The sequence below is a fragment of the Megachile rotundata genome, chromosome 4 (assembly GCF_050947335.1).
Source record: "Megachile rotundata isolate GNS110a chromosome 4, iyMegRotu1, whole genome shotgun sequence".
NCBI classification, from domain to species: domain Eukaryota; kingdom Metazoa; phylum Arthropoda; class Insecta; order Hymenoptera; family Megachilidae; genus Megachile; species Megachile rotundata.
In genome coordinates, this window is record NC_134986.1 from 11150541 (window position 1) to 11165409 (window position 14869).

The 14869-nt window shown below is 34.0% G+C and overlaps 2 protein-coding genes across 2 annotated transcripts in view; both read left to right on the top strand.

Annotated features, from left to right (window-relative positions):
• Positions 1–14869, top strand: part of LOC105662019 (uncharacterized) — a 251698-nt gene that overhangs the window by 75456 nt on the left and 161373 nt on the right. The gene's annotated exons all lie outside the window — the stretch shown is intronic.
• LOC143264318 (uncharacterized) lies at positions 1849–3540 on the top strand. The gene is made up of 2 exons (XM_076531051.1): positions 1849–2159; positions 3037–3540. The coding sequence occupies exons 1-2, from the start codon at positions 1965–1967 to the stop codon at positions 3355–3357; spliced, it is 516 nt and encodes a 171-aa protein (XP_076387166.1). The 5' UTR covers positions 1849–1964; the 3' UTR covers positions 3358–3540.

The window sequence follows — 14869 nt, forward strand, 5'->3', positions numbered from 1 at the left end:
GTTAAATTAATAATTCTTGAATTCCTGAATCACTCTAATTTTCTAAATTACTGAATTTGTGAGCTGACCAAACTTTGAACGAATCTCTAAATTAATTTATAGAGACATAAATGTATCTTTCATTTATTCATATTTCACTTTGAACAACTAGATAATATGTGAATACTACAGAAAAGGCTAATAAATGTACTCATATCATTTCGCATAATTTAAATGGAAACATAGTTACAAAATAAATATATTCACATTTCATGATTTCGATGAGAACCGTATTAAAATGGTTTCATGGGGAAGATAATTAAAACAGAGAACGTTGCACGCAATTTATATAAAACAAATAACAATTACTCAACAAATACAAAATCACTTACCAATTATTGTCAGCCATTTTGCCAAATATACCAATTAATCTTTATACACTTGTTACAATATATTTCATAATTAATAGTCTCCAATTAAAATGATTGATTTACCTTGTTCGTTTATCTGTACAAAATATGAACCGACAAAATATGTACAATCAAACCCTTTGAGATCGAATTTCAATTTATAGGGCCAATTAATTTGCCCGTTTCGATAAAATTAACACATTGCAACAATTTACCAGACACCGTATTTTTCCTTCGTTCGTAATTCGATCGTCGTTCGAGGATGTTTCGTATCGAATCTCGCTGGAAAAGTACAAATTTGCCGTGACGTTTATTGATCCAGCTCAACAATCCGTTGCCAATGAAAGGCATGGTTTAATCGTAATTATCCGCCATTGACAATGGATAATAATTAGCGACAACAGAAGTTGCACGCGATCGGAACGAATTGCAGTCAACTGACGACACGCGGACAGTTCGTTTCCACAATTAATTCAAAACAGTCTTTTGAGCTGTCGGCATTTCACGTTTTACTTTCCTGTTGATTGACGTCATTTCCGATACTGCGTGCTGATAAAATAACTGCGAAATTATGTATACAGGCATTAATAAAATACATGAATATTAATACGGAACGTGGAGCTGTAACTACATTACATGGGTTATGTTGATGAGGCATTTTGAATATTTGCAATTTTGTATACGGTCATTTTATGTACCTTAACCTCCTTTTGTGTGCAACGCGTTAGATCTCCACACGTTGAATTTCCACGCATTGAATTCCTACGCGTTAAATTCTCATGCGTTGAATTTCCACGCATTGAGTTCTCATGCGTTGAATTCCCCAGTTTTGAATTCTCATGCGTTGAATTCCCATGCGTTGAATTCCCACGCGTTGAATTTCCATGCGATGAATTTCCACGCATTAGATCTCCACGCGGTGAATTCTCATGCGATGAATTTCCACGCATTAGATCTCCACGCGTTGAGTTTCCACGCGTTGAATTCTCATGCGTTGAATTTCCACGCGTTAGATCTCCACGCGTTGAATTTCCACGCATTGAATTCCCACGCGTTGAATTCTCACGCGTTGAATTCTCATGCGTTGAATTTCCACGCGTTGAGTTCTCATGCATTGAATTCCTTCGCGTTGAATTCTCATGCGTTGAATTCCCACGCGTTGAATTCCCATGCGATGAATTTCCACCCATTAGATCTCCACGCGTTGAATATCCACGCGTTGAATATCCACGCGTTGAATTCTGATGCGTTGAATTCTCATGCGTTGAATTCCCACGCGTTGAATTCCCATGCGTTGGATTCCCACGCGTTAAATTCCTTATTAATCCAATATCGAAACGATAAATTAATACGACCAATCAAAATTCAACGACTATATTGAAAATAACTCTAAATAAAAGAAATGTACTGACTAATTCACAAGAAATTGAGATAACTTCAGTGTCTCAATCGAAACAAAAGACTCGAATTTGGTATCCATTAACGGGCCAAATTTGTCGTGTTTACAATGTTGGAAGACAGTCGCTGACAAATCGAGGAAATTTCAAGTTTGTCATATCGCGAAAAGTGGAAGAAATGGCACGAAAAAGGGAAAGGTCAAGGAAGAAATTATCGACAAGAAAAGTTCGACGCGTGAGACCGATGAAAATTGCAGCTCTGATCGTATCCGCTATTCAGGACCTTCGCGAGACCAAAGGATCCAGCCCTAACAAGATCATAGGTTACATAAACTACGCTTCAAATATGGCCGAGAGTCGGGTTAAACGACAAGTGAGTGGTTTCAGGATGATAATTGTAACGTAGTGAAACCCTTTCAAAGCAAGCAATTTCGACGAGTAATTTTGGCTGAGTTTAAAGTTATTCGAAGCTCCGTTGCTTTCGCTACATTTGGCATTAGTTTGAGCAATGAGAAATTGAGGTAAATGTACGGTATGCCATGCGAAAATTTGGATGTGCTTTTCTCAAAGGAGAAAATCTATTTTGTTCTTATTTTATCTTATTTTATTTGTTTTGAATAGATGATCGTTTGTAATTGAATAAAAGGTGTACGTGGCTTTTTGGTTGATTTGTGTTGAGTGAAATTGAAACTTTTGACAGGTTCCTTTCCACGGTTCTTGTAAAATATTTCGTAAATTTTGTTTATAATTCTTGGTAGTCTATTTAAGATCAGAGGTGCATTAGGTTTACTAGTTTCTTTATTTGTAAATTAACAACTTGTACATTTGTAAATTTTCTATTGAGTAGTTTGTAAAATTTGCAGTCTTCAAATATTCGATTCTGAAGTTTCTAAATTTTCAACTTCTTTAATTTGCAAATTTCTAAGTTTACAAGTTATATACAGTTTACAAATTTTTGTTAGTTTAGAAGTCATATACAATTTGCACATTTTTTAATGTATAAGTAATGAACAATTTTTAAATTTGTAACTTTATATATTATACAATTTGCACATTTTTAAGTTTACAACTACTACAAGTTCACAAGTTACATTTTGTAAATTTCAAAATCTTCAAGTTCTATAATATTCAAATGTCTAATTGTAAATTTTTGAAGCAAATGAAGCTTCATTTAATTACACTGCTATACGAATAAAGTTTATAACGCTTAATCTAGTAGAACGATAAATGTCGGTGATCGATAATTACAGGTAAAAGCAGCGCTAAGAAGAGGAGTAGAGTACGGCATACTAAGAAGGTACCGAGGTCAGTATTTCCTTCCAACCGGCGATGAATTAGATCGTGCGAACCGTATTGCCTTGAGATTCGCCAAATTACCTTTACCCTCTTCCAACCCCATCAAGTCAAACACGACCCCATCCCGCAAAATCACGTCGCTGAAAACTCAAAGGAAGTCGGCTAAGTCCAACGTAGGGTCACGGAAGACGAAACGACTCGTGAAACCTCGTTCACCTTTAATTTCACCCACCGTTAGTTTGGCGAACGCGGTTTGCGTGGGTGATCATTTGTAATTTGATCGATCCTAATTTTATTTACCGAGGTCTTCATGCGGCCCTAAAACCGTATCATTCTGTATCGTTAATTGTCTTCTAAATTCTTGTTTTACTGCTCGCAGATAACTTTCACTCTTTTAGCAAAAAATTATCTGCTGTGTCTGTTCTCTCTTTTTAAATTTGTTAAAAGTATAAATAAATTGTCACGAGTAATAAATATGCAAGATACTACAATAATATGTTATGGAACTATATAAATGTCTACGTATTTTTAAGTGAATTTGTATATATTTTACATTGTTTTGAAAATACAGGTCTCAGAAAAATCACTCAAAAGTATCATTAAGAGTTATTCAATTATTAATATCATTATTAATATCATTAAATTATATCGTTAAAATTATCTTTGAAACCATTCGATCATACTATTAAAATTATCATCATAATCATTCTACATTGTCAAAATTATTATTAAAATTATTATTAAAACCACTCGGTCATGTCGTTAAAATTATCATCACAATCATTCTACATCGTCAAAATTATTATGAAAATTATTGGATCACATTGTTAAAATTATTATTAAGACCATTCGATCATATCGTTAAAAATATCACTAAAATCATTCTATTGTATCGTTACATATTTATAAACTAAACACTTGAATTTTTCAAAAAGTCTAAAATTGATACAAGCTATTTCTGATTAAAAAACGAACCTCGCATGAATCGAGCTAATAGAATGCGTATGGTAATGGTTAATAGAAAATTCGCTGAAGTATCGAATAAAATTCAACTGTAGCTCGATTGAGAGCAGAGCATTTAAACGACCCCATTGTCTGAATGATTTCAATAGCTTTCGAGGCTAAACAGGGTAGGTTGGTTATCTTAAATGGAAGTGGACGTTAAGACGAACGGATCGTTTTCTATTACGATATATCAATCGTTCTGGTACTTGGTAAAAATCCTTTTGTTCTTCCGTTCGGCACACGGCCACCGGAATTAAGTGAAATGAAGGACGAGCTTCTTTCGCAGATTGCATCGAGGTGGCTGCGGCCATTTATAAAACTTAGCAGCTTCTTACGGTGCGCCGATAAACTTAATAGCTTTCGAAATTTACGGGATTTGGCACGACACGAAATTTCGCGATATTTCGCTTACTTTCATATACACTGCCTCTACGAAATCCCGGTATAACCTTAAAATATAAATTCTGAATTTAAGGGTCACCTCACAACATTCGACACTTCGATTTCTTTCAAAGTTAGTTTAATTATGAAGTATGTTAGTTGTAACAATTCTGCAAAATTACAGAGTGCAACTTTCCAGAATGAGGGAGTAATTTATGTTTGATGATGTTCAATTTTTCAACAATTTCCAAAAATTTTCTGTAATTATAGTTTATATTCTAGATTTTAGTTCTTACTCTAAATTACAAATGTGATGCAACGGAAAACAGTGAAACTATTGTATCATTAATTTATACTGAGCTCTAATACTGTAATACACATTCTAAGGCCTAAAGTTTGAGAACAGTTTATACAATCTACTTGAAATCTATAAATTGTTACTTATGCATCTTACTTATCGAAAAGCCGGCGAATGTATTCAGGAAAGCAATTACTCGGTACATATTCGATTTGAAACTAAAATAGATTATTTAGTCGGAGGTAACCGGCGTCGCTTTCCATTAAATTCGAGGGAAACAACGCAGTCGGTGTCGGCCTATAATCCGTGAAAACATAGTCGAACTATGAACAACGGATAGCCAGGAACAATTCGAATCCGTTTAAATGGTAATTCGGAAAGCTAGTTGGCACCTAAAGGCCTCACGATATCGATACTGTTTCCGGTTACATCGTATTTAAACGAAGCAGCACTGAATCACCATGTATCTCTATATGAATAGCAATTTTTCCTCGTGCGCCGTTTTTTGTATCCATGATACTACGGAACAAATGTTTTCGATAAAGCAGCGAAGAAAAAAAAGTATCGTGTTATTCCATATTTACATTCCATTTACATTATTTTCTTAGTTATTCACAAAATCCTGTATTTTACAAAATTAGAGTTTTACAAAATTCTTTCTTATAAAATTTGAATTAAATCATTTTTACTTGTTTGTAAAATTCTGTTCCTAGTAATTTTCATTAGTATATCTTCATTATCTGTAAAAATTCAGAGGAGCATTTTTAAAAATTATAAAATCCTTTCAACAGTTTGACTTCGTAACTTTTCATTTTATAAAATTATAGTTTTACGAAATTCTTCCTTATAAAATTTGAATTAAATCATCTTTACTTGCTCGTAAAATTCTGTTCTTTCTATATAATTTTCATTAGTAGGATAATTTTTATTATTTTCGTTATCTGTAAAACTTCACAGAAGTATTTTTAAAAATCATAAAATCTTTCAACAATTTAACTCGTCAAAAAATTTTATTCATAATTCGAATAGAATAGTATCGCAGTATAAATTGAAAATTGTAGAATTTTGCAGGAAACCGAACAATTTCGTTGAGCACAGCAGAAATATAAGGTTACATGAAAAAAGAGGTAACCTCAAACGCAGTCTTCGAATATCAAAGGTCGGTCGCCGGTTATTCTTTTATTGGAGAACGAATCGCGATAAAATTTCAAAGCAACGTAAATAAATAGCTGTCGCGAGCGCGGAAAACGTGAACAAACGAATTGTTCGTGAATTGATAAAGCGATAGGCAACATCAGAGGCACGACAAAATTAAAGCCCGTGATTCCGCGTTGTTCGAAATAAAAACAAGACACCCAAAAAGTTCAATTATAATTTGACTGTTGTCAATATTCATTTTGTATTTCCTTTTATTTCGAAATATCAAACGCACGGAACAATGCATCGAAAACGGTTAATTTTATATTGCTCTCGATGGAAGAATAATTTTAATACAAATATGTATTTTATCTTAAATTGCGTAAATGGTTATTCACACAAAATTTCGAAACTCGATACACAAATAATAAAATCAAGAAATGCACCATATTTTCACGGACGAAAACAGGATAAATTTTTAAATTCGAAGGGAAGTCTGTTTAACAAAAAGTAGAATGGAGGATCTCAATTTGTGACGAAGATGGAACGATGAAACACTTCTACAAATGTTACTGTTTTTCTTTCCCCGCTAAAAGTACCTGTGAGGATATCTTGCATCAGGTGTTTCGAGAGAGTAATGGTAGTATTTATCATTAGTCCTGCAGGGACGTGAAATTCTCTGGGGTAAGGTTTTCATGTCTTTTTTCTTGGAATGAATAAATATGTCTATTCTCTCGAGAACGAGGGTTATATACGATAAAGAAATCGGCAAAATATAACGCTTTCATTTTTCCGTGCAACGTGCCGCAAGATATAGACATCCACTGTTTTGTAATTTCAATGTGGACCTTCTTGATGATGCAGTTTATACATCTAATTTTTCTTCTGCTACAATCTTTCCTTATTTTTTATTTTATTACGAAAACAGAAGTAGATCAAAGATGTCAACGCGTCTTTACTAACCTAACCTTTTTATGAAAGCAAGCTGCGCGCGCAACTCGTCTACCTAAAACGGAGATACCCACATTGACGGAATTAGAAAAAATATTTTAAAATAGCCCAATCCTTCGTGAATAAAACAAAAGAGAATTCAGCTAAATCGATTAAGTAGTTTCTGAGAAAAAAATTCGTAAGTGAAGACCATTTTCGCAAAAATGGGCAAAAATTGTAAACTTTGTAGGCTTGTTATTCTTTAACAAATTCGAAACCGGCAAAATGATGACTTAAACTCCCCTAATTTCATATGGACTATAACATATTTTGATTAGAGCAAAATCGCAGATGGTGACGCCTAACAGTGATCAATTTGGAATAACCGAAATCTTATCCTAAACAACGATACAATTTTACAACAATATTATTTTACGTGGTTGTAATATTATATCGATAAAAGCTCGAAGTTTCCCTCTATTGTATTTTATTCTGAAATATTAGAATCGCGTGGATATTTGTGTACGGCATCGATACATCGAGCACCTCCGTAAAATCGGCGCATACCCGAGGATTTTCGGGTTCGGCTCTTGAAAGCATATTGCAGGCAGAAAATGACCAATGGCGAGCCACTATGACTACTAGTTTCAAGGGACTGCAGGCTATCAGACTAGCGAAGTGAATGGCATTAGTGCGAATTCCACGATGGTGGTCGGCGGTTTCGCAACTGCTATTGCGTGGCCATACTAGTTTCAGGATTCAGCCAGCTTTTGTCGCGAACCTGAAGACGATTGTCCCGTTCCGCTTTCGCTGCTTCAGCCTCGAAACGCGTCGAAAACAGTCGCGTTTCACCCCATTGTGCGAAAAGTTGAGAGAACCGCGTTTGAACCGGTTACTTTACTCGTACACAGCCTGCGTTTTCAACTACTTTCGTTTTGTTTCTGTTTGCTTTCGTTCACAATCAGTTGTTAGCGCAGTCAACGGATCTGGCTTTCCTAGGGAGAATGCTACTGTGGGAGAGAAACCTCACTCGTTGATTTTCAGGGATTTTTAGAGTGGAAAGGGTGGATTTAGAATTTTTGCGATGTGGGAATTTAGAGAGGTTGGAATTTTGGAATTTATGGTTGTGGGTGTGTAGTTAGATGTTGTTGGGTTATGAGATAAATTATGAGATTATATAAATATAGTTTTGGGAGTATACAGATATAGTTAGGTTATGTGGATGGATGTGTAGATGTACATCTATGTGATAGATGTGTGCAGATATAGTTAGGTTATAGGATGTAATTGCAATGGGTTATAGGTTAAACAGACGTAGTTAAAATATGTCTATTAACATATGAACGTAAATTTGAGACTTCAAAACTTTGACAATTTAAAAATCTGAAAACCAGGAGATTTCTACTCGACCTTAAAATAAAAATGTGTTCAACAGCTACATAACACTTTAACCACTCTCACAATCTCCCAAAATAAAAATTAATATTAAAAATATTCCCGTATTCGTTCTACTCATAACTCACACCTATAATCTCTCTAAAACTGCAAGGAAATCAGCGAAGAAAAATATCAGCGATAACTTCTTGCGAGTCCGCATTAATCACTAAAACCTTACGTCACTCTTTCGTCAATTACTCAAGTTGTATAGAAAATCCTCATATTCCGGGCACACGTGCATGAAAACCCTTTCATTTATCTCAAGATAAACGCGTGTTCCGTGAATAATTGTTAGCACGCCGAACCTGATGGGATTAATTAATTACACAATATTAATTCAGGGATGCATTGCAAAATCGATGGGTTGTTCAAACTAGTATCGAAGAAACGGTTAATCATAGAAATTGAAGATAGCATTTGAAGGTAGAATTAACTATTAGAATGTGTATTATAGCGAGAGGTACAAGTTTCTAGCGATGGTTTCATACATTTGTAAGGGGTCTCAAACGCATTTGTAGGTCCAAATAGTTCTTTACCCTAATCCTAATAGTTCTTCAGTGCCAATAGTATCTAAATTTATTTCTTAGATATCACACATTCATGTATATCGGAAATCCTAATAATTTCAGACGTCGTAATCGTTGACACGTCGCGGTAAAATTGCCGAGCTCAGTAATTTGACCGTGTAAATTAATAAATTTTCGAACGGAGTTCATGAAGCTTCCGGCGAGGTTGTGGAACTCTCGCAAATGCAACGATATGGCTCGCGCAAAGTAATGGAATCATAACCAGCTACGAGCCGGTTGCACACAGAAGACGATTGTCTCGCATTTCATAAAAGCTTACCGTTGCAGAATGCAAATTGGCACTTTGGACGTTGATGAGGTTCAAACCTTACAACGTATTAGGTGCACCGGTAAGTAATCCACTGTATCTTTAATAACTTTTAAACGACCCTACTTTAAACTTGATTATCGAAGCTGTGCTTTTCGTACCGTGTCGAGGTTTTTTGATGATTGCGGTATGGAGATTTCAGAATTTTTTTATGATAAGAATTTTCAGAACTTTTCAATTTTAGGAGCTTGATCGATTATTGAGGATCGTGGACATTATTGACATAATTTGTCTAACTTTTTGTTTAACTTGCTCTAGAATAACATGTCACTTGTGATGCACACGTAGAGTTAGGTCATGTAGAGTTAAGTTACGAGAGTTTAGCTACGTAACATTTATTTTTTAATTCAACTCTAAATAATATCAGTATAATCAAGGTTTTCCGACGGTAAAATATACTGAACATTTTAGCTTGTCTTAAGCTAAAATGCTTTAGCTTTCTTGTCTTAAAGTTGCAATAATAATTAGCTAGCTCTGCATGACGCAAGTATCCACAAAATTGTAGGTTAAGGATTTAATCTTCCAACTTGTCATTTAACAAGTGCGTCTGACAGAGCAATTATTCTTGCAATGTTAACATAAAGAATGTTAAAACGCCAGAAATATTTTATACACGAACATTGTTGGACTGAAATTAAAATTAAACTCAAACGAAAATATGAAAATTGTCACATTTTAACAGTTACGTGTGGTATAAAGTTAATTTATTGATCAACGAGAAATTTCTCCGATTTACGTTTAAATTTATAGCGACTTCTTTCCTCTCTTTTTTCTTAATTAGCAACTATTCGCGAGGAACAACTTTGAGCAAGAAAAGGGACATCATAGAATTTCCCTTTTAGGTTCTGCTGTGATTTAAGTTTCGCAATTTCGCGTAAACAAGATTGAAAGCTCGCGAGCCAGAATAATTTGATTCGACCTTCATATACGTTGCTTATTAAAGCTACTTTGTTCATACGGAATGTATTTTGCGTAACGTGAAGCGCGTACCATGCGTAAAATTGTTGATTAAAATCGGCGGACCAACCTTGTTACGAGCATAGTCCTTATATCATAAATCTTTGAAGAATGTTTTTGTTACAAAAGAAATAATTGCATAATTTCTGGATTACTTTGACTGAAATATGCAAGATATAATATAGTAGTTTGGTAAATAATAAATTTCGAGTAATTCAATGTTTAACATTAAAATTTATAATCACATAAAATATCATCTTATTTCAATCACATGAAATATCACATTTTGTATTACAATTTCAACCTGAAATTTCATATTTTAATATACCGTATTTTCTATTAAAATATCACATTTTCGTTACATCGAAGTAGTACACAAAGCAGGGATATTAGCCGAGACAAATGATACTCCAGTTACCTGCACAGACGCAATTAAATCGCAGCAAATACGATCGTGTTTATTCGACAAGTTCGATCGCAAGGAATGTAATCAAGGTAACGGAATGATATGACATTAAATCAGATTCCATGGTGCATTAGTTGGTGAGCTACAAGCAACGCGATTAAGCTCTAAGTCCCCTTTTGTTGTGCACGAGAAACGCTACCGCACTGCTTTGAACGTAGAGAAGCACTGTGACAGAACAGAATGGAACACCGGTACCATTTATAATCGATAATTGTGCTACTTTGATCAGAAGCTATTGCTCCGATCTCTGAGTAACTCCACCGGATAATTTTATCCGACGTAATTAATCAAACGGATGTTGCATTAATTACAATATTACAACGTTACTTAATCTATTTAGCGATGGTACAATCAATGCATTTTTGAAAGCTTAGTTTTAATTGATAACATATAGATTAAGTTTATTATTTTAGGAATTTTCGGATTTTTAAATTGTCAAGAAATTAGGTTTCTAAATTTTTAATTTACAAATTTTCGCATTGTCAAATTTTCACATTGTCTAATTTTGAATTCCTGAAGTTCTTAAATTAGGATTTTTAAATCACTAAATTTCTGGAGGGTTCAGTCTTTAAATTGTCAAGTTATCGAATTGTGAAATTTTCAAGTGGTCCAATTTTCACATTGTTGAATTGTCAAATTGTCAAATTGCCAAATTGTCAAATTGTCAAATTGTCAAATTGTCACATTGTCAAATTATAAAATTATAAAATTGTCAAAATGTAAAATTGTCAAATTGTCAAATTGTCAAATTGTCAAATTATCAAATTGTTAAATTGTCAAATTATAAAATTCTCAAATGTTCAAATTTTCATACATCAGAATTTCATTCCCAAATTACCTAAATTCCAAATTCCCAAAAAACCACTAAAATCTCCCATTCAAACCCTCCAAAAATTCTCAAATTCCCTAAGTTTAGAAATCCCGAAGCTCAAACGTTCCGACAACAGTAAAGTACGTGTAATTGAATGATCGTAAAGGCAAGAGAAAAGCGAACGTTCTTTGTATCCGCACATATTGCCGTTGCAGATGTTGTACGCTTTAAAAAAGAATTTACATGCGTTCTATCGTATCCCGTTCGAAACTTGTTTTTTAATTAAAAATTTCATTAACTTCGTAACCGTAGCTGAAGCGCGTAGAATTATTCGAAACGTAATTGCGGAAAGTAAAGCCATTTTATCTCGCGAGCGTTTCCTTAGCTCACGATTGGTTGTTTATCGTGATTCATTAAAGGTGAAAAAATGCGTTACTATTCGCGAAGCAAAAATTGCGTGGCAAGAAAATTGCATAGAGAAAATCGAGTCACGTTTTCTTGCAAGATTCCCAGACGTTGTAAACTGAACAACTTTATTGGCAGCTTAAGAACAGCGATTGTTAACGGCCTCTAAACTTGTTGAAAACCGAGTGAACTTTTAAAGGAAACACGCGGTAGAAAAATCTAAAGACGTATTAAATAAGTGCTTTTTCCTTTCGTAATAAAATTAAACGTTTCTACAAGATTAGACGTTGTTATGAATATGCGATGCTCTGCTTGGTATACATATTAAATGAAAATAAGTTTCGTAACAACCTTTGTTTTCTCGTTTAATTTTCCGTTGCTTCTTTAAAAATTCGCTCGTTATTCTTTGCACATTGTTTCCTTTTAAATTTTAGATTCGACGAAGTTTCCAATTAACAACTTCTACTTCTTGAACAAACTGTGTTACTTGAATTATGTTCCGATTCATAAATTATTCGTATTTGCTTTCCCGGTTTATCAATTAGTTTTCTTCATTTTCCTGATTCATTTATTATTTTCATTTATTCCCTTTATACATTATTTTTCATTTATTTTCGTTCGTGATTTATACGTTATTTTCGTTTCGGATTTATACATTACTTTCATTTATTTCCGTTTCTGTTTTATGCATCGGTATCTGATTTATAAATCGTTATTTTTTATTTCTCGTTTATAAACCATTCGTCGTTTATTTTCGTTTCTATTTCATAAATCGTTATCGTTTCTGAATTGTAAATTTATTTTCGCTTTCGATGCACAAATTATTTCTCCGCTTACGAATTATTTTCATTTCTGTATCATAAATTACGTCACTTCTTCTTCAAATAGGACGATCGTTTAATAAACGTCGATAATTACCTCGGACGCGTTGAATTTGTTGAAAGTTTTATACCGTTTATCCTAGCATTCTCGGACGGATAAAAGATTCTTCTGATTAATGAGCCCGCGGTAATTAAAGGCCGGTCTTATTTATTCAATTTCTCGTCTGTGCACAGCCATGATTTATCTTCGAAATTAGAATGCACTGTACGGTCTGACACGCGGAGTCTTTTGAAAGACAAAAAGGCCCGCCCTACGACCGAGCATATTTCTCGGTTGCACACGTACCTCGTCTCTCCGTGATGCTAACCTGAACCTATATGTATACGTGCGTCATGGATTATGCAATACGTGAGATATTTCTGTAGAGGGATCTCTTGTTATATCTGAGGAAGAATGCTACCAGATCTCCCATTGCATTCGCATGACTCTCCTCATGTATCCAGGAAAAAAATACTCCGTTTACTTCATTGATTCCCGTCCTGTTAAAACACGACATTTTTCTTCATTTTATATCATTGATTTATTCTCAGCATTTTTTTAAATCAATTTTCATTAGCATAAGAAGTTTAATGTAGCTTTGTGATATTTGCATTTGATGATGAACTTAATGACGCACTTGATGACGCACTTAATGACGCACTTCATGATGCATTTGATGTTGCATTTAATGATGCTCTTAATAATGCATTTGATGTTGCACGTAATGACGCATTTGTTGACGCACTTCATGATGCACTTCATGATGCACTTCATGATGCACTTGATGTTGTATTTAATGATGCACTTAATGTTGCATTTAATGATGCACTTAATGATGCATTTGATGTTGCACTTAATGAAGCACTTGATGACGCACATAACAATACACTTCATGATGTACTTCATGATGCATTTGATGTTGCATTTAATGATGCACTTAATGATGCATTTGATGTTGCACTCAATGACGCACTCGATGATGCACTTCATGATGTACTTGATGACCCATTTAATGATGCACTTCATGATGCACTTAATGTTGCATTTATTGACGCACTTAATGACGCACTTAAGCTTGCACTTGATGTTGCACTTAATGTTGTACTTAATGTTGCACTTGACGTTGCACTTGATGATACACTTGACGTTGCACTTGATGATGCACTTGACGTTGCACTTGATGCAGTTGACGTTAAACTTGATAATGAACTTGATGATACAGTTTATGATGCACTTGACACATTTACTAATAAACTTGCTAATCATCATAGAACAATTTTAAACAATACTTAAAACAGTATAATAGTAACACTAATTTTAGTGATACTAATAATAATAGTACAATAATAATTTCTTGAACAATAATAATTGATCAGAACAATAAAAAAACAATAACAAATATAAAAAACAATATTATAGTAATTTAAAACAGTATTAAAGAACAAGATAATAATCACTCGATCAAGGAAGATGAATGAGACGTCAATTCCGACGCTCATAAATGAAAATAAAATGTTTAAACAATTCTCTAGTTGGTTCTATAGAAACAGCGTCGTCGGTCGGTAAAAATCTCCCATCAGGAGATGAAGTTTGATCATTTTAATTGCAAATCGGAGGAACTTAAACAAGCACCTCATGGCATAGAATTTTTTTGCTCGCTCGAACGGTTTGAAAGATTTTATTTTTTGGAAATTTAACTTTAAATTGGACTTGTGTAAATTTGCTCGAGTCTTTTATCTTTTGCCTGACTGAACATGAAAGATTACTTGTTTTGTGATGGATAAAATACGAATAGGATTTGCATTAAACATGCGTCAACAGTTTATAAACAGAAATATAATACAGCCTTTTACAAAATTTATAAAATATTTTTCTAAATGTGCAACATTCTACAATTTCTCTGGTGACTTTGATACTTAACATCGTCAGATTTGCAATGAAATGAAGATATTCGTGTCCATAATTTATTTAAGAATATCATATTCCCTTAAGCGTAATTTCAACATTTTAGTTCATCAAGGAGAGAGCTCGTTTAAGGACGGCCATTTCCCGTTGAAAAATGCACGTTTGAAAAACGGTAGCCAGGTAATTCGAATTTCACTTCCATTTCTGGTCAGCAAGCTGGTTTTGTACGCAACAATACTCGTTACCGCGGTATACTCGTGTTTCGTCCTTATTTCTCGACTTTCATCCTGTTGGTTCCTC

Coding starts and splice junctions, on each gene's coding strand:
- LOC143264318 (XM_076531051.1), top strand. CDS start 1,965: ATGGCACGAAAAAGGGAAAGGTCAAGGAAGAAATTATCGACAAGAAAA. Junction 2,160..3,036: donor AGAGTCGGGTTAAACGACAA/GTGAGTGGTTTC, acceptor CGATAATTACAG/GTAAAAGCAGCGCTAAGAAG.